At 38.9% G+C, this 19,382-nt stretch overlaps 3 protein-coding genes across 9 annotated transcripts in view; 1 reads left to right on the plus strand and 2 right to left on the minus strand.

Annotated features, from left to right (window-relative positions):
- Positions 1-1,945: 1,945 nt before the first annotated feature.
- LOC105741747 (60S ribosomal protein L37a-like) lies at positions 1,946-2,224 on the minus strand. The gene has a single exon (XM_012514006.1). The coding sequence runs from the start codon at positions 2,222-2,224 to the stop codon at positions 1,946-1,948; it is 279 nt and encodes a 92-aa protein (XP_012369460.1).
- A 6,447-nt stretch (positions 2,225-8,671) lies between these two features.
- The window catches only part of Atf7ip2 (activating transcription factor 7 interacting protein 2), an 82,066-nt gene continuing 71,355 nt past the window's right edge, over positions 8,672-19,382 (minus strand). For 6 of the 7 annotated variants that reach the window (XM_023711737.1, XM_023711740.1, XM_023711736.1 and 3 more), the window contains 4 exons: positions 18,167-18,228; positions 17,522-17,588; positions 9,830-9,915; positions 8,672-9,271 (listed from right to left, as the gene is read on the minus strand). In XM_023711737.1, the coding sequence (XP_023567505.1) occupies positions 8,858-9,271; positions 9,830-9,915; positions 17,522-17,588; positions 18,167-18,228 (629 nt within the window). In that variant the 3' untranslated portion in view covers positions 8,672-8,857. Of the gene's footprint in view, positions 9,272-9,782; positions 9,916-17,521; positions 17,589-18,166; positions 18,229-19,382 lie in introns of all 7 variants that reach the window. The other variant, XM_023711742.1, reaches the window with a different exon arrangement.
- LOC101584882 (cytochrome c, somatic) lies at positions 15,540-15,872 on the plus strand. The gene has a single exon (XM_004627764.2). The coding sequence runs from the start codon at positions 15,555-15,557 to the stop codon at positions 15,870-15,872; it is 318 nt and encodes a 105-aa protein (XP_004627821.1). The 5' UTR covers positions 15,540-15,554.

A 19,382-nucleotide genomic window follows, 5' to 3' on the forward strand; every position in this document is an offset into this window, starting at 1 on the left:
AATTGCAATTTGGGAAATATAGTCAAGTTTCTGAATAAGTTCTCCTGCCCCCAAGCTAAGAATAAGTTGCTCCCTCCTGCAAGCTCAGAATGGATGGGGATTTAAAAGCCTTTATTTGGTATGGGGTCTTGCAACAGAGCTGAGATTCATGGTGATCCTCCTGTCTCAGCCTCCCCAGCACTTGGGATTACAGGCATGAGCCATCAAGCCTGGTCTTGGTGGCCTGCACAGCGTGCCGGGGGCAGTATTGAGGATGGAACCTAGGTCCTTGAGCTTGCCAGGCAGGTGCTTAGATCATCGAGCTATCTCCCCAGCCTTAAAAACCTTTTGAAGGAGGAGGAAACAAATCACATGAAAAGGCGGCTGCTGCAGCAAGATCATCCTGGCACTAGGCTGCACCTGACAGATTGTGAGGACTCTCTCTAGTTGCAGACTATTTCTCACAGTTACAGCCAAGTGAAACACTTGCTTGTGGCAGTTGCAAGTACATCATTCATCAAAAGAAGTCTGTGGCCTCTGCAGATCTGGCCTAGTTCAAAAGGTCATATTCCCACCTGTTTCAAGCCTGCACATTTCCAGCCTGCAGTTTAAGATGTGCACAGGTTCTGACACCTAATGGTCTCCCAGTTGCATTTGGAAGTAGCTTTTAAGTGTTGCTTTTCATCACTCTTTTCTTTTGGATTCCACACTTGGGCCTGTGCTTCTAGAATATGGTGACGGTTAAGGCATCTCCCCATCCTTCTGCGCTGCAGGAAATGGCTGACTGGAAAAACCACCCTTCTGCGTATGGCTTGAATAAGTCTAAGACTATCAGACCAACTTGTTGACAAAGTTGGTCTTTGACAACTTTGTTGCTGTGACAAAGCCTGACACAGACCATCCAAATTCTCATATGAAATTTGCTAAACCATTTGTCCTAACTGACCAGAATTGACAAAATACCAGCTAACGTTGACTTGAACTTCTACTTACTGTTTTTTTGTTGTTGTTGTTGTTGTTGCTGTCATTTAAGACAGGGTCTCATTATGCATTTGAAGCCAGCCTCAAACTTGTGGCAACCCTCCTTCCTCAGCCTTCTAACTGCTGAGATTATAGGCTACCATGGCCAGTGGGACTTGGCCATATTTTAACAGGCATCTCACTTTTCCCTAGCCTTTGCCCTTGAACTTAAGTGAGAATTGGGACCTTAACCAAACAACGAACCATGGAAACTTCCCCTTCCCTTTACAGCCCCTTTCAGGAATCTGTGGGTTGAAACCTTTCCTGTTCAAGAGTTTCACCACTCCACTCTTCATGCACAGTGATTTACAGATGTACTGTGCTTCTCCTCATGAAAGAAAATCCTTTAGCCTTCTTTCCAAGCCACTGGCAGACCCTGAGATGGCAGTTGTCGCCCTACAGCAACAAAAGATTTTGAACAAATTCTATCCTTACCCAAGGACAGATTTGTTTTTTATTTGACAGACACAGCAGATTTCATTATACTAATCTTTCTCTTCTGTATGTTTGGAAATTTCCATAATGAAATGTCTTAAAGTAATATACCTGAAAGTTAACATTTGAGGAAAGTTAGTAAAAGGGCAGGAAAATGATCAAGTCACTGTCAGAGAAGCAGATTCAAAAAGAAACAAAGAGTAATAAACATAAAAAAAAGAAAAAAGAATGTGGCACAACGAAGTCCTAGTACATTTCTGTAACTGCTATAATATTCACAGAAACCCATTATATTGACCTGAAATAAGCCAATGGTGAAGCAGACCGTAAGTTATGCTTAGAACCTTCCAACTCTTATATAATGGTTGATACATGTATTTGTATTTATATTTAGAATCTGGACCTTCAGTGAGCTACATTCTCAGCCCCATTTTCTTTTTCTTTTTTTTTTTTTTTTACATAAATTAACCCATTTATTATAGGCTAGGGATGTCTTAAATACTAAGAGCTTCTACTGGTCTTTCAATTCCTTCAGTCTTCTGATGGCTGACTTGATAGTGACCACAGAAGTGGTATTGTAGGTCCAGGTGCCACCAGCCACGGTCTTCATGCAGGAGCCACAGTGCCAGATCCCCACAGCCCACCTCTTCATCTTGGTCTTGCCACAGAAGGAGCAGGGGTACTTGGCGTGCTGGCTGATTTCAATCTTCTTCACCATTTTCCGGAGGGAGGCACCATAGTGAATCCCATACTTACCGACAATGCTGACCTTCTTGGTGTGCTTAGTCATGTTGATGTGAGGAGGCCCAAACCCAGAGAGCCCCACTTTCATTTTTTGAGACAGGGTCATACTATACCACTGACCAAAACCCTAAAGTTGGGCTTGAACATGTGCTCCTCCCAGAGTGCTGGGATTACAAGCATGTGCCTGGCACGTGTTTGGGAATTTTTGAGGTTCTGAACTAACTTTGGGGATCTGAGTAAATCTCATTTTAGTTGAGGAAATATTCAGAAAGGTAAAGCTACATACTTAGAGCTATATATTAAATGAATGCCTAGAAAACTGGAAACCAAATCTTGTTCCAATCCAAACACTTTTTTCCTACTCACCTGTGACTCCCAATTTATCAACAGTAGGACGTAAGATTAGTCTAGAAACGTTCTCAGTTACATATGGAAGCTAAAAAGGTCTATTTCATAAAAAACAGAGTAGAATACCATATCTAGAGGCTGAAAAGGGTAGGAGGAAGGTTGAAAGGTCAGGCAACAGTAGCAAAATACAGTTAGGAGGAGAAGTCCTAAAACATGATAAAATGAATATAGCTTACAAAAATTATATCTTTGATGGAAAACTAGAAGACAAGCATTCAAGTGTTCCCAACGAGTATTCAAGGAGAGGGAAATGCTAAGTCCCCTGATTTGATCATTGCTCACCATATGCATCTGTTGAATTCCTACACTGTACTCCATACATATGTACAATTACTATGTGAACTGTAATTACGAGGAGATACACAATTTCATCAGATTTAAAAATGTGCCCCAGCAGCTGGGGGAGACAGCTCAGCAGTCTAGGCAACTGCCTGGCAAGTGCAAGGACCAGGGTTCGATTCCCGGTACCGCATGCCATGCCAACCCTGGAACCGCAGGCACAGCGCACCAGCCACTGAAGCTGGGCATGGTGGCGTACACCTGTGGTCCAGTGCTGAGACAGGAGGACCACTAGAGAACACGCTGTGTGACGAGACTCTGCACCACACAGATAAGATTTTTAAATGATTTTTTTTTTTTTTTTAATGTGTCCCAGTGACAGTAAAAGAACAGTACAGGGGTGAGGCACACACGCCATGCTGTTAGTGCAAGTATGGACTGCTGGATGGAGCCTTGGGAACAATTTTTCAGGACCTGACCTAAGTGAATGTATCGATAAAGGCCTACAGGGACATATATCTAACTATGAAGAGTAGTCATCTCCACAGAGCAAGTTAAGAGATTTTTTCTTAGTCTTTATCATTTGCTGTCACAGTGCTTTATCATTTGCTGTCACAGATTCTGTTCACATATATTTTTTAAAGGAATTTTTCTAATTTTTTTAAAAAAATTATTTGGTGTAGTCTCACTACGCAGACTCGTAGTGATCCTTCTGCTTTTAGCTTCCCCGGTGCTGTGATTACAGGCATGCACCACCACGCCTGGTCTTGGTGGCTGGCTCAGCATGCCCAAGGGGTGAGGAGAGGCAGCACACGTGTGGTGCCAAGGATCGAACCCCAGTCCCTGCACTTGCCTAACCAGGCCCTTAGTCCACTGAGCTAGCTCTCTGGCCTTTAAAGGAATTTTTCCATCTCTATGACCATCTCTGAGTGATTCCATGGCCCTAGTAAATTTGCAGTTAGACAACAGGGTATTTCTAATTCCCTTAATTTAGTCCCTGCTTTCTATTTTTGCCTTTGCTCTCTTGTTTTTGACCATTTACCCATAAGGACTCACTTTGATTTTGTATTTTATATTACTATTTCATTGTAATTTTCTTTTAATTTGGGCTTGATCTCTCCAAAGGGTGGTTATATACTGTAGGCCTGGCCAGGTAAGCACCAGGGAACGTGATTGTGGATCTCTGCAGTGTACTTTTTTTTTAAAATTTAATTTTATTTTGACGAGTAAAAACAAAGGCAAAAATGAACAGCAGAAACAAAGACAGAAAGAAGGTAACATACAACAATACATGTTTCTAAATAAGAATGGTTAGCAATGGTTGTTACATTATCTATTTTTATCATCAAATCTGTTGCTCAGATTAACAGATAGGTATGCAAACTGGATGAATTGAGTACTACTGCTTGTTTTCAAGAAACCTTCATTTTTTCTTGTCTTTAAAAAACTTAAAGAGTATAACTGATAAGACATTAGAAACAATACACATTTAGAAGACCAAGATGAGAGGTACTCAAGCATGGTTTTTGTAGTACACATTGCTGTTCTTGATGTAGTTGATCAGATCACAGACATCTGCATACAATTAGTCAAGGTGAAAATTCTACACGTTATTTTCAAAAAACTGATGGGAACTATTAGTACAATTATCTCAGCCTTCCTATATGTATACTTACATGATTTTCCTCCTTTTCTCCTCTCTCTCATCTTTGTTGCTTAATCCTTGTTTCTTTCCATTTTACTCTATTAATACCTTCAGGTTTTATATGCTTTCAAGTTCTTACACTAGGATCTGCAGTGTAATTTTCATGTGGAACTTTGCCCAAGAGTTAAAGGCATGGTCACTAGCTGTGGGGTTATGGGGAGGTGGTGGGGCCTAGTAGAAGCGAGGCATTGGGATGTGCCCTTGAAGGGGACACATGGGTGCTGGCTTGCCTTCTCTGCCAATACTTCCCACACAGTGTACTGCCTGCCTTTGCCCCAAAAGAATGTCAATAGACCATGGTCTGAGACCTCCAGAATCAAAAGCTGAGATAACCCTTTCCTCTTTCTAAAGTTGTTTATCTAAAGTATCCTGTCAGAGCAATTGACAGCTGACATGGCGTCCCTCTTGCAAGAACCTTGTTTATGCCGATTTTGGTTGCATGGTGGCCCTAATCTGATCTGATTCAGGCTTCCTACCAGAAGAACCCTTGTTGGGAGATTAGATTCAGGGGTATCTGTCAGGCAGTGAGACAGTGAAGCATGTAAAATTCAGAAGCATTTCATTACTCACAAGTCTGTGAGAGGAGGGTGCCCAGCAGGGATGTTGGAAGGTCCAAAAGAAGTGACACTGAAGTCTGTATGGGGATCCAGATACTGAAGTGCTTCCACTGAGTTTTATGAGTTAGGAGCAAGTGAACAATTAAGTCCTGCTGGATCACGCTGTCACCAAGAGGTGGCCATTGTGGCACATTTGTACAGGTCATATGGGGATGGAAGCCACTGGGCAGAGCCAAGGGGGTTGAATCTCTCTTCCATAGGAACTGTAGGTGGTAGCTGTAAAGGAAAGCTGCCTGCATGGGACTGCTGGGACAGTGATAGGGGGTGCAGAACTGTAATCTGAAGCAAATACTACGACGCTTTGCTCTGCTACTGCGCAAGTCCAACTTACTTTTCTGTTGGCTGCTGAGACAAAGTAGTAAGATTTACTGTGTTGTTCTTCCTTAAAAGGTGGTCCTGTAGCAGGGCTCTGAGCCTCAGTGGTAGAACCAGGTAAATAAAGAAAGAGGGAGAAAGGGAAAAAGAGGGAGAGCAGGGGCAAGCAGGTAGTTACACACCACTAGGCAGTACATTCCACTGTGGAATGGTTTTCAGGGTGAATTTCAAGGTTACCTACAGGAGAGCCTAGCAACCTACTGCCCCGCTTAAATGCCCAGAGATGGGGTGCTCTTCCCATCAGCAAGGAAGCCATGGAAATTAGAGCCAGGAATTCCTTGTGGGGTCAGACATGGTCATATGTGAGCTGGTGAAGGCCATGTGCACAGCTCCCAGGTGTCCTGTGAGGCTGGAGTCACCACAGGGCAGCCAGGTAGCAGGGTGAAGGCTGGTGTGAATGAGTAAGGACAAGCTGGATTGACTAAGTCAGGGTCTCACTATGCAGTTCAGGCTGGCCTTGTGCTTACTTTTGTAGCCTCCAGGCTGGTCTCAAACTTGCAGAGATCCTCCTCGTTCAACCTCCTGAGCATTGAGATTACAGGTGTGTGCCGTCATGCCTAGTTCTGGGGCTGCTTGGTGGGTGCCCATGTCTGGAGCTCAGACAGAGCACCCAGGCATCTGGGCCCAAGACCGCACAGCATCTGGAGCTTGAGATGGAACTCAGGCCCTTGTGCTTGTCAGGTAGGTGCTTATGCCTCTGAGCTATCTCTGGTCCTGACAAGCTAGATTTAGGTCCACACCACACTCCACTGGCATAGTGGGCTGTGGGGAAAACACAGAGCACACATGCCAACACCTATTACATGGGTAGGCTGAGGACAGCTACATAGCAGCTGCAGGTCTGCGAAAATCCTCCAAAGACGGCCACACCTTAGGTATAGGGACACAGACCAGTACTACCACACCCACCCTGAGTCTGAGAGTGGCTAAGTACACCTCTCACTGAAGTCAAAGGTTTTCCTAGAATCTCTAGGTTTCCATGTAGCAAAGCAGCCAAGAACTGTGTGAATTCTTAGGTCCATTCGTCCCTCAAGCAGTAGAATATGGACCAATTCTAAGGCAAGGAACCAGAGTAGGATTTGAATCTTGGTTTAATTTATTCTTTGTGGCCTTGTGAAGGTTTCAAAGCTCCCTGGGCCTATTACCCTATCTTTAAAATGACATAAAACATCTCTTGTGTCATTATATCTTGTTAAAAATGAGCTGCATAAAACTCCCAGTCTGAAACCTCATGGTTACTGTGAAGTTCCCACTGTCCAGCCTGTTTTCCAAACCTGAATCTGATAGACTGCATGAATCACAGCTTTTTCTCGACATACTCAGTGTTAGCTCATCAGTCAGTATGGTCCTGTTGCTTAACGTAAGAATAAAGGCATCCCGCCATACTGCAAGTGCAGGAAGCCTTTCTAGGATAGAGCTAATTCTCTGTATCAATTGTATAGTAGAAGAGCACTTAGGCCTATTTTCTGGTGTCACTGGTATCTAGCAGTTGAGAACCTTGTCTCTATCCCTTGAAAGGCAAGGATTAACACTGCGTGAATCTGCTGTCAGCCTCCTCTCACCCTGAGAATGTACAAGCTCACTGCTTGAACCTTGCACAGCTATCAGCTTCCATGTGGCCTGGGATGGGGGTGGGTTTGGAAGTGGGTGCAGTTTCCATTGTAGGACCAGAATATCTGATTAAGGAGTCATTGGCCTTCCTTTAGTGAATTACTATCTAGTGTACATCACCCCAGGATGAACACTTTGGGGTGAAATTTCTCGATTCACCTGGGGCACCCTTGCTGCTAAGCCCAGAAACAGGATGTGAGGCTGGGGAGACACCTCAGAGTCACAAGCAACTTCTTGGCAAGCACAAGGTCCAGAGTTTGAGCCTCAGAATACCAAGTGTAATAGTGCACACCTGTAATCTCAGCACTTGGGAGGTTGAGACAGGAGGATTGCAATGAGTTTAAGATCAGCCTGGGGGCTGTAAGAGTGAGCACAAGGGCAGCCCAAACTGAGTAGTGAGACCCTATCTCAAAAAAAAACAAACAAAAAAATCAAACAAAAACAAAAACCCACAACAAAAAACAAAACAGGATGTGGTTCAGAAATCTGGCTCTTTCAGTCTTGTTTTATAAAGATACGGGAGGGTGCCATGGATATAGCTCAGCGGCATAAGCACCTGCCTGGCAAGCACAAGGTTCCCAGTTCAGTCCCCAGTCCTGCAAAAACAAACAACAAGATATGGGAGGCTAGCAAAAATAACGGGCTTATTTGTGACTGAAGACATGGACACATTCACAAAATGCTAGGAAAACCATTTACTGTTCATTTTTTAAAGCTCATAACTTTTACTATGTCTCAGAAAAGAACACCCTGCTTTCAGACAGTGTGATTTATTAATTTTTGTAACATTCCAGTTATTACCCCTCCACAACATCTATCTCCCTTAGGCCTTCACACTTCCCAAGCGAGTTTTCTGGGTTGCTTGCCCTTTACCTTGGTGTCCCCCAGAGAGAAGTCTGTAGCACTAGTCTATCACAGCCCTTTAGTGTTAGGTTCTGAGTCCCTGATGGCAGCTAAGACAATTGCAAAAGACAACATTTAGAGAATCAGCAAATATCTAATGCAGATAACTCCAACTTAAATAGCAGGTTCAACAGTGTTTTTATGATAGTGTCTGTTTTTGTGTACACAGAACACAAAACACATTTTACATATAAGCACACAAAGTCTTAAGCAAAAACTTTAGACTACTTTCCCAAATTGACATAAACTAAACTACATGAAAATAAATAAGAGGGGAGCACACAGATCTTCCTTCCGTCTACCTAGAATTCCAACAAAATGTGAAGACTTTATGGGCCAATTTTTCTTACAGCTATACTGACCACAGCAAGTCACCAAAGCTGACTGTTGACAGGGCGAACAGTTGCTGCTTGTATCTCAACAAGCCTGTATCTGTCAACATCTTAGCAACATAAGGCCTGTAACAGCATGTTTGAGAACACAAACATTGGAAATCGATGCAAGTCAGAAACTGATGAAACAAGTTAATTACAGAAAAAGGCACAGGACTATTCCCATACAAGGGGTTCACAATCTGACTCTATGAAGACAGCATGTTTGAGAACACAAACATTGGAAATCCATGCAAGTCAGAAACTGATGAAACAAGTTAATTACAGTAAAAGGCACAGGACTATCCCCAGGGGTTCACAATCTGACTCTGTGAAATGGTAAACATTGTGAACAATTCAAATATGAAAAACAGAACATTTCAAACACAACATATAATTACTAAAGACTTTTAAGTCAAGTTATCACAAAAACCAGGAACTGATTTTATATCACAAAATGGTCCATAACGACCAAATATGTCTTTCGACTGGACAGTAAAATAGTATCTATTAGAAGCATAAAATTCTGATAAAGTACAGGCCATTGGGAGTGGTAAAGCTTTAACTTTTCCTATTTTCTTCCAAGTCAACTTGCTATTCGCATTCTCATAGCATAGGAAGAGGTGGTAGCTTTCTACAGGAGCACACCTGGGGTCGATCTTGGTGATGTTCCAGGTTAGGGCAATGCCCATAGGTCTTAGCACCCACTTCACTTTTAGCTCGGGCTTCTGGGGAGGGAGGGTGTCTCCAATTTTGCAAACCAGTTCAGGCAGTGGTGGTGATGGTTCTGGGAGAGGTGGCAGGTGCTCAAAGGAATCCAAATCCTAAAAACACATTTGTAAAAGGGCTTAGGAAACTGGTTTGGTGAGCTTGATCATTACAACATAGTTAACTGCAGTTGTATAACTATTTCCTATTCCTCAATCCTATTATCAAAATTTAAAAAAAGGATATTTCAAGAATATATGAGGTTCTTTGAGAGTTAAGATTTTTTTATACTCTATGATTTCACAAGCCCAGAATATTCTGGATAAATATCTTGCTTCATTTCCAAACTGCTCCCAAAATGTGCTCATGCTCACTTCAGCAACCGACATGCCAAATAATATACCCATTTATGCCAAAAGTGTCTGTGTATGAGAGCACCCATTTCTCTCTACCCTCATCAACAATGGTAAGAGCTCTTATCATTCAATTTATTGATTAAATTTTAATTTCTATAGCTTTGGGAAAATGTAAATGAATTATTTTAATTGTGTAATAAACAGATTAACAATAATACATTTTTAAAAGCACTATAGACCAAAATTCCTTTAAGAGTAAAAAGTTACTTCCCTCTCAATTTGGAATGAATGTTCTTACAGAGCATTTCGTGTTAGTACCTCGGTTGCATCTTCTGCCACTACGTTTGTTTCTTTTGAGTTTAAAGCTGGTTTGGAAAGTGACTCCAAGGTAAATGCTGGACTTTCTGTGAATATAAGGTGAAGAAGTAAAATGTAGGGTTGGGGCTTTTAGCTCAGTGGTAACACATTTATCTAGTATGGGTGGGGTCTTGAGTTTGACTCTTAGCACTGTAAAAGAAAGAAAGGAAAGAAAAAAAAAAGAAAGGAAGAAAGGAAGAAGTTTGTGTACAACAATCAATTCCATGGCCTTTCGGCAAGTAGTTTATTTTTATTTTATTTATTTTTTGCGGAACTGGTGATTAAACTCAGGCCCTTGCACTTGCCAGGGAAGCGCTTATTCCAATGAGCCATCTCCCCGGCCCCTCTGCAAGTAGTTTACATCTTGGTTGGTAAATTAAATATGAATTAAGATTACAAAACCGAAATATGGAGATATACTTATGTTAAAAACTTATACACATAGAAAATTTTCTTTTAAGGTAACAAAATTCCCTTAAGGGAAACCCCCTATCATTATGCAACTGGGAACTAGGTACATTCACGTAGCAAGGGGAGTCCCTAATCAGCAACTCAAAGGCAGAGGCTTCCCTGTTAAGACCAATAAATATGTGTGCAAAGCCATAGGAATCCATAATAAAAATAAAAATCCTATGGGCTAGGATTAGAGAAATCTTGTACTGGTGGGGAACTCTATGTTCACCAGAAGGGGATTAAGTATAAACAGCGGAATGGAAAGAGAGGGGAGGGAAAAGATTGTGGGAGAAAAGAAAAGAAAGACAAAGCCAGGTGGGGGAAGACAACGGTGAGAATGGTTTAATAACAGCTGGGAAGAGAATACATGGGGATGTTTAAGAAAAGGGGATTCATGTTGCCAAGTGTGAGGGTTGGACAGCTAAGAGCTCCAGAGTCCATGTAACTAAAAGCAGCAAAAAATCATTTTAGGTCTGTTGTGTTTCTAGTGATGTAACTACACAATAAACTTGATGAATTCCCCCAATGGCCTTTATTTGTAGTTTTCATTTATAAAGATTATCGAAATTCTGCATTGCACTTTAAAGTTCACTTATTAGTTACTTTACTTTCACTTACTGAAACACCTATTAGGTCAGAGGCGTGCCACAGGTGCAGCTGGGGGTGGTGCTAGCATGTGAGTGCCTGCCCAGTGTGCGAGGCTGAGCTCCAGTTGCTGCTTGGAGAGGGGGGCACTCTTTAGAAAAGGTAATGATTTTAACAGTTTCAATTCTAAGAGTTGTACAACAATTTTATACTGGTTTGATTAATTACAACTAAATCTCTTAAACTATGAACTGCAAATTAACATTAGAAAAGGTACAACTTCCTTTGAATTTTGAAGTAAACAGATTAAAACAGGCCAAGAGGAACTCGATTTTATGTTAGTAAGAGAAAATCAGAACTTTTTCCTCAATCCAATTGATATTTATATCATTAGTGATGTCAATATTTTACACTTTCCCACTTTTACCCTGATCTATACAAAAGTGAATAATGGTGACTGCAGTGCTTTGTGTTCTAAAATTATAGTAGCACTGAACTATATTCAATTACTCTGCTGAATTCATGCACCTACAATATATGAATGGCAATGGAATACACATCTCTGACAAAACTATCAAAAAGGGGATATAAATGGACCATTTTGTAGTGGGAAAAATATATATGTGTGTACACAAAATAGCATAAATATACAGCTACTTTCTCTTATTTGAGGAGAAAGTTTTGAACTAATACTGTTTAGACAAGATATCATGTCTGCACCTTGTACTATGAACAACTACAAAGACAAAAATATGCAATGTATTTATTGTAACCACTACTAACCTGTTTTCAAACTATATCATTGCTACTTCTTTCTCAATAAAATTATTAAAATAAAAGAAAATCCCCCCAAAATAAAATAAAAATAAAATAAAATTATAGTAGCCAGGATCTTATTATGTTAAGGTTATTAAGCTGCCGGGCAAAAATTGTGTTTTTATGTAACTGTGGTGTCTGACCTTCTGATCCTAAACTTGCATGTGCATGCACATGTGAGCACACATCCACTGATGTCAATATTTACACTATAAACATTCATTTTATGCTGTTTGCACTTTTGAAAGCATCTATTCAGAGATATAATTTACATAAAATAAAATGTACCTATTTTAAGTGTGTAATTCATTAACTTTTGACAAATGCATACATTTGTGAAATTATATTAAAATCAAGACGCAGAATGTTATCTCCCAAAAGTTCTTAGGAATCCTTTCCATCTTCTTTTAACCTCTGTTCCCATAAGACCAGTGGTGCGTTGTCTTGAAAGACTGTATTTAAGGCCGGGGGATAGCTCAGTTGTAGAGTGCTTGTCTAGCATGCCTAGGTTTGATTCCTTCCTCCAGACCCCAAGTAGATTAGGTACGTGTTCTTTTGCTCAGCATAGTTCTGAGATTTATGCATTACTTTATATATTAACATTTTTGTCCATTTTCTGGCTGAATGTTTAAGCATCTACAATATGGTGAATAGTTATCTATTCACCACTTGATGGACAGTTGGGTTGTTTCAAGTTCTGGGCTATTACAACTGGAGTTACAATCACTTGCATAAAGGTCTTTGTGTGGATGTAGGTTATAATTTCCCTTGCCTAAGTGCATAAAAGCATGAATTAAGAGTCAAATATAATAATAATAAAATATATTGGGGGGTGTTATAGGAATTGAACCCAAGGTTTTTACACCATGCTACAAATCATCTCATTAAAAAAAAAAAGTACAAATTTGAAACAGGGTGTTATGGATTGTATCTTGATGTCCCTCACAAAGTCTCATGCACTTTGAGAGATGGCGCTTTTTGGATATGGTAGGATCTAGGGTGTGTGGATACTGATTAAGGGTATGTGATAACTAATTTAGCTCAATGATTGATTTAGCATAGTTCAAACTATGGATAATAAGAAAGCTCTCCATGGTTGTGGGTGGCACCCACCAGTAGCCTAAATGGAATAAAAAGGAAACGGAAGGTTTGCTCCTGGCTGCTTTTTGCTTGCCCTGGCAGGGACTGTTTCTCCTCTAGCATGCTTCCCTGAATTGGAGGCAGCCAAACAGACTGAAACCTCTACAAACTATGCACTAAAATAAACCTTTCCTCCCAGAATTTGTAAGTGTTGGGTATTTTGTTCCAATAACAAAAAAATAACTAAGATACAGTTGCCCACAACGGGCTTGAATTTGCAAACCTGTCTCAGACTCCCAGAGTTCTGGGATTATAGGTGTGCAACACGAGATTTTTAAGAAACTGTCAAACAATTTTTTAAAAACATTTATCTATCTATCTATCTATCTATCTATCTATCTATCTATCTATCTATCTATCTGGTACAGGGGTCTCACTATGCAGTTCAGACTTATAGTGATCTTCCTGTCTCAGCACTGGGATTACAGGCATGTGCCACCACGCCCAGATTCAGTGGTTGTCACAGTGTGCCCGGGGTTCTGGGGCCAGCCCACACTGAGTTATCTCCCACCCCTGTCAAACTATTTCTTAACTAGTTTTAACCATTTTACATTCTTAGAGTGTAAAAATCTGAAGTTGCTCCCCAACTCCACCAACACTTTCTATTTTCAGTTCTTTTCATTTGGCTAGTCTATTGGATGTTTTACAGTATTTTATTCATTTTGCCATGGTAAGGACATTGAGGTTATCTTGTGTTTATCTGCCATTCTCTCATCTACAATGATGTATCCTCTACTTGTTTGGGGATTAATTTGAGCTTCTTTTAGTTTTTTTTATGGCAAAAGCCTAGAGCATTCATTTTAAGCTTTCTATTTTTTTAAAAAAAATATTTAATGCTAATAATTTCTCCCTCTTCACTGTTTAGCTGCATTCCATCAATTCTGAAATGTAATGCTTTTATTTCCCCTAGAAATCTTCAACTCCAGAAGACTTAAGTGTGGACAATTTCCAAACATTTAGGGGTTTTCCAGCTATCTTCCTATTATAGATTGCTAACTTTCTTTTTGTCAAAGAACATACTTATATATAAAAATCTGGGGCCGGGGAGATAGCGCAGTAGAATAAGCACTTGCCTGGCAGGCGCAAGGACTCGAGTTCAATCCCTGGTTCTGCAAAATAAATACATACATACATACATACATACATACATACATACATACATAAAATCTATTTTATGATCCACATACCTAATCCTTTTTTCCATAAGCACTTAGAAAGATCTGGATGGGATGAGTATTTCATAAATTTCAATTAGGTATGCTTATTATTGCTCAAACCATAATAGTCATACAGATTTTGTTTGCCTTTGCTTTTCCTAGTCAGTATAGGGGCTTGCGTCCAGAACCTTTGCACCAGCCTACATCACCAGCCCTTTTTAATTTTGAGATAGGGTCTTGCTTGTTGCTAAATTGTGTACATTGGGCTTAAATACATGGTCTTCCTGCTTCAGCACTCTACAAACCTGTATGACTAAGCCCAGCTCTGCCCACATCTTATACTAACCACTGGGAAGGATTTGGGGGATCTCCAATTGTAACTGTCTATTTTTCTAGCTATCTTTTCAGTCCTATCAAGTTTTGCATCAGGCATTTTAAACTGCTACTATGAAGTACATACACTGTTTTACTGTTATATATAAAAAAAAAAAAAAAAAAAAAAAAAAAAAAACCTTCTTTATCCCTGGCAATATTCCCTATTCTCTACTTGTCCAACAATAGCATAGCCATTCCTGCTTTCTTAGGACTACTGTTTGCATGCTCTTAATGGTTAACGTCTTCTTTTTACTTTTAACCAACCTGCATGTTTAAAGTACACCTCTTAAGAGTTAACAGATAGGTAAGTCTTGTTTTGTTTTCTAGTCTAACAGCACTTTTCCACAGAGTACACAGACCATTTGCATTTATCAAAACAATTTGATATAATTAGTTTTGTCTACTTTTTGCTTTTCTGTGGCTTCTCTTGGACTGAATATGTCTAGAACTCCATTTTATCTCCACTATTGGTTTTTTTTTTTCTTCCCACTATTGTTTTATTAGTCCTATTTCCACTCTAGGCACTGTCATGTGTATCTTTAACCTAGTCTATTTTCTAATGACGTTATCTCATTCTAATACAATGATGCTGTGCTTTCATTTCTCAGGGAACTGTTTGCACTATTATCACACATTAAAATGTATGTATCATAAAAATGTTATTTTATTCTTTAAATCTATTATCCATCTGACATCACTTTCTTTTATTGGACCACTTCCTTTATTTCTGATAGTGAAGATCTGTTTGCAATAAATTTGGCTTATCTAAAGTCTTAATTTTGCTTCCACTTCTGAAAGATGTATCTGTTAGATACAGAATTCCATGCTGACATCCCCCAGCCTTGATGTCACTGAAACATCATCTGGCTTGCATAGTTCTGTTCTACTGATATTGTATAGCATGTCTTCATTTGTTCTTTATCACTGATTACAGGTGTTTATCCTGCTTGGAGTTTATTGAATTTGGAGTTATACTCAAATTTGAATGAGAACCTAGAATGGAATCCAAGACCTAAATAGTGGCATGCCACCTCTTTTTGTTTAAATTAAAAAGGCACTGTAGAGACAGCGGGACGTCAGGCTTCTGCCCTAGAACCTTCTTTGTGGTAACGAGGGAAGACCGGTGACCACCCGGCGTGGAAGCTGCAGCAGGTTTAAAAATGGGTGATGTTGAGAAAGGCAAGAAAATTTTTGTACAGAAGTGTGCCCAGTGCCATACTGTTGAGAAGGGAGGCAAGCACAAGACTGGGCCAAATCTCCATGGTCTCTTTGGGCGGAAGACAGGTCACGCTGCTGGCTTCTCTTACACAGATGCCAACAAGAACAAAGGTATCACCTGGGGAGAGGATACATTGATGGAGTATTTGGAGAATCCCAAGAAGTACATCCCAGGAACAAAAATGATCTTTGCTGGCATCAAGAAGAAGGGAGAAAGGGCAGACTTAATAGCTTACCTCAAAAAGGCCACTAATGAGTAATAGTCACTGCCTTATTTATTACAGAACAGAAATGTCTCATGGTTTTTGTATGTGTACCATAATTTAATCTCCTACACCAGAATTCAGATCATGAGTGGCTGATAGAATATTTTTGTTGGACAGTCCTGATTTAAATAAAATTGGCTTGTAGTTAAATGTATACCATTTTTTTTTTCAAGGTTTGATAGTAATTCCAGTTCAGTAAATACTATCACTGTTTTCCCTTCTAAATACTTGGTTGGACTTGATTAGTAATGTTCAACTTTTCACAAAGATTGAGAATATCATCTCAAAACTACTGAAGGTTGGTTTTAGATTTATATAACTGTTATGTGAACATATTTAAATACTAAGAGACTCCTTTCATTGTTTCAAAACCAAGACTCCACTGTTTCAGTTTGTGTTTATTAGCCTGTTAAAGGGAGTGGTTGAAGACAAGAAAGCTATGTCTATATTTTTAGTCTTGACTATGCCAATTTAATTAGAATGCCCTATATCTAAAAAGTGCTACTTTTTACTTATTGAAAGGAATTTTAGTGTGGTGTATGTATAATACCAAATAAAGAATATTTAACATTTCTCACATTTTATAGTTCTGTAAATTCAGATCCTTTTAAGGGTTAGCATGATATAACAGCAAGTTCGACTTTTGATTTCTTTAGGTCAGACTGAGTTACTGCTCACGGTAGTATTTAAACAGCTATTCAAAAATATAAGACTAAAACTTTTACTGTTGTATGTGTGACTGGTAGTGGTGCTTCCTGTCAGCTCATTAGAAGGACTAAAGTGAGGAAGGTACAACATGAGCACAAATTTGTATGTGACCATAATACTTAATTAAAAACAAATCAGATTGAAAAAAAAAAAGGCACTGTATCTCTCTTTCTCTATAGTTTCATATCATGTACACAAAATAACACATTTATATACTGGTATTCTAGTTTCTGCATATTCTCCTAGCTACTACCAGTTATGATAAGGGAGAAAAATGTGTGCTTCAGAGAAAAGAGCTCCACCCAGATAGATTTATCTTTCTAAAGATAATATATGAACAAAACTGATACATTCATACCATGGGCTATTACTTAAAAGTTAAAAAAATACACTACTGATATATAATATACAACAACATGATAAATGGCATGATACATGCCTATAATCCCAGAATTCTGGGAGACTGAGGCAGGAAAGTTGAAAGTTATAGCTTATCCTGGGTCAACTCAGTGAGACCCTGTCTCAAACTAAATAAAAATAAAAATAGAATAAAATAAAAGGGCTGTGTGTGTGGCTCAGGGTGAAGCCCCTGGGTTTTATCCCCAGTACCACTAAAAACAAACACAGATAACCCTCAAGAGAAAGATGTTCAGAAGGCAATCTCAGAAGGACATATACTGCATCATCACATTTACATAGCATTTGTGAAGAAACACAATTACAATGATAAAGCCCAAATGAATGGTTGCCTAAGATCAGAGACTGAGGAGTAGAAGGCCAGTATAGCTACAAAGAGATGGCAGTTACCTGAATTTACATATATAATGAAAGTACAGATCTATAACACATAGGCATTAATATACATTTCCTAAATGGGACCAGAATATCTGAATTCTTAACCACTCCCAGTTACTTAAAAAAGAATTAAAAATTACCTGTGTTGCACTTGGACAGGCCTTCTTTTGTCAGATCAATAACAAAATCATCTTTCTTCTCTGGAGCCTAAAAAGTTATTGTTTAAAAAGCAAACAAACAAAAGGTATGTCTTTGGCAGTAGAAAATATTTTAAAAGATAAAACACATTATAATTTTAAGAAATTAAAAAAAAAGAAATTCCTTCCTTCTTTCCTTCTCTAACCATAGGACCTAAGTATAGGACCTTGTAAATGTAAGCAAGTGTACTACCCAAGCTACATAAAGCCCTAGTTAACATTTAGAAGCTAGTGACTACTTTCTAAGTATCTTATGGTTTAATGAACTCTAATATAAAAAGATAAGCTTTTATAAAATACTTTATAGTTTGAGACTATGATGAAGGAAATCTAAATGAATTGGTAAATATGATTATGAAATATTTTTGTAATTAGCTTTCTGCTTGTCAATGGTTAAATTGGTTATGCTAACAGAGTAACAAACTAGAGTCAGGAGTTTCTGAGGAGTGGGCCCACTGCTGACATTAACTAGCACTTCCTGCTAACCTAGGCAAAGCATTAAATGACAAAAGCAACAGGTAATAACATCCAAGTTCCTAGGAATAACTTTTAAACTAACAACATTCAGAGACAATAATTATTACATACCGTAACTTCATTTCTATTATTAGGTGACTTGCTGGAATTTGTTGATGAAACGGTTTGAGAGTCTAAAAGAAAATCATTAAAACATGAATATATCTGATAATTTATAAACTATTAAATGTTTATGGACTTTGTAATGTAAAATGCTGAAACACAAGAATGAAGTGCTAATTCAAAGTTAATCATATAATCACAAAAAGTAAATGAACTGAATACCTATTCCCAAAACCAAAAAAAAAAAATTCTTCTTCTTATAACTTTATATCAGTAACTTCAAAAAAAAATTTATCTGGAAATTATTTTAATATTAAAAAGAAAATAAAATTGCTGGGCCAGTGATATAGCTCAGTGGACTAAGTGCCTGTTTTGGCAAGCGCAGGGACCAGAGTTTGATCCCTGGTCCCATGTGCTGTGCCAGCCCTGCCCCTGGGGTGCACTAAGCTGGCCACCAAGACCTGGCATGGTGGCACATGGCTATAATCCCAGGGCTGGGGAGGTTGAAAACAGGAGGTTTACTATGTGTCTGAGATGTGTAGTGAGACCCTATACTACATACATTAAAAGAAAAAAAAGAATAATAAATTGCCAAGAAATAAAATATTTTAATTCCCAATATTTTTAAAGTAGACTGCTTGACATAACTGAGAAGGACTCTTCCCGAAATTAGTAGAAACTCTTATGGAAATGCCTGTTTTTGTAGCTTTTGAAAACTAGAAATAATTTAATATACAGAGGCAAAGCTATAAGAAATTAAGATCAAATGCTCAAATGATTAAAACATGAAAATGTAGAATTTTGGATCAGAAATTATAAGTTACACACCATAGCTATTTTAAAGGATAGGAAATCTATTATTGGAAATCTAAAATTAAACTTTTTGAAAAAGTGTAAGGCACAAATTCTACGCAATAAAAAAAAAAATGAAAGTATTTTTTAAAAACCAAAAGAAAAATGAAGAATAAAATTTAGGTGAATAAAAAACATTAGGTGAACTTTAAGTCAAAATAAACTATAATTTGAAAAGACAAAAAATCACCAGTAAGAAAAACAGAAGGTGGGGGCTGGAGAGATGGCTCAGTGGTCTAAAGCACCTACCTGAATCAAGCTTGGCGAAGCACAGGGACCACGGTTCGATCCCCAGCACCACATGCCAGCCAGCCCCGCCCCCTGGTGGGCTGAGCTGGCCACACACACACACACACAATAAATAAATGTAATA

Source organism: Octodon degus, unplaced genomic scaffold (genome assembly GCF_000260255.1).
Source record: "Octodon degus isolate 3935 unplaced genomic scaffold, OctDeg1.0 scaffold00021, whole genome shotgun sequence".
Classification (NCBI taxonomy): Eukaryota; Metazoa; Chordata; class Mammalia; order Rodentia; family Octodontidae; genus Octodon; species Octodon degus.

What these genes read in the sequence shown, in the direction of transcription:
- LOC101584882 (XM_004627764.2), top strand. Translation starts at nt 15,555, where the DNA reads ATGGGTGATGTTGAGAAAGGCAAGAAAATTTTTGTACAGAAGTGTGCC.
- LOC105741747 (XM_012514006.1), bottom strand. Translation starts at nt 2,224, where the DNA reads ATGACTAAGCACACCAAGAAGGTCAGCATTGTCGGTAAGTATGGGATT.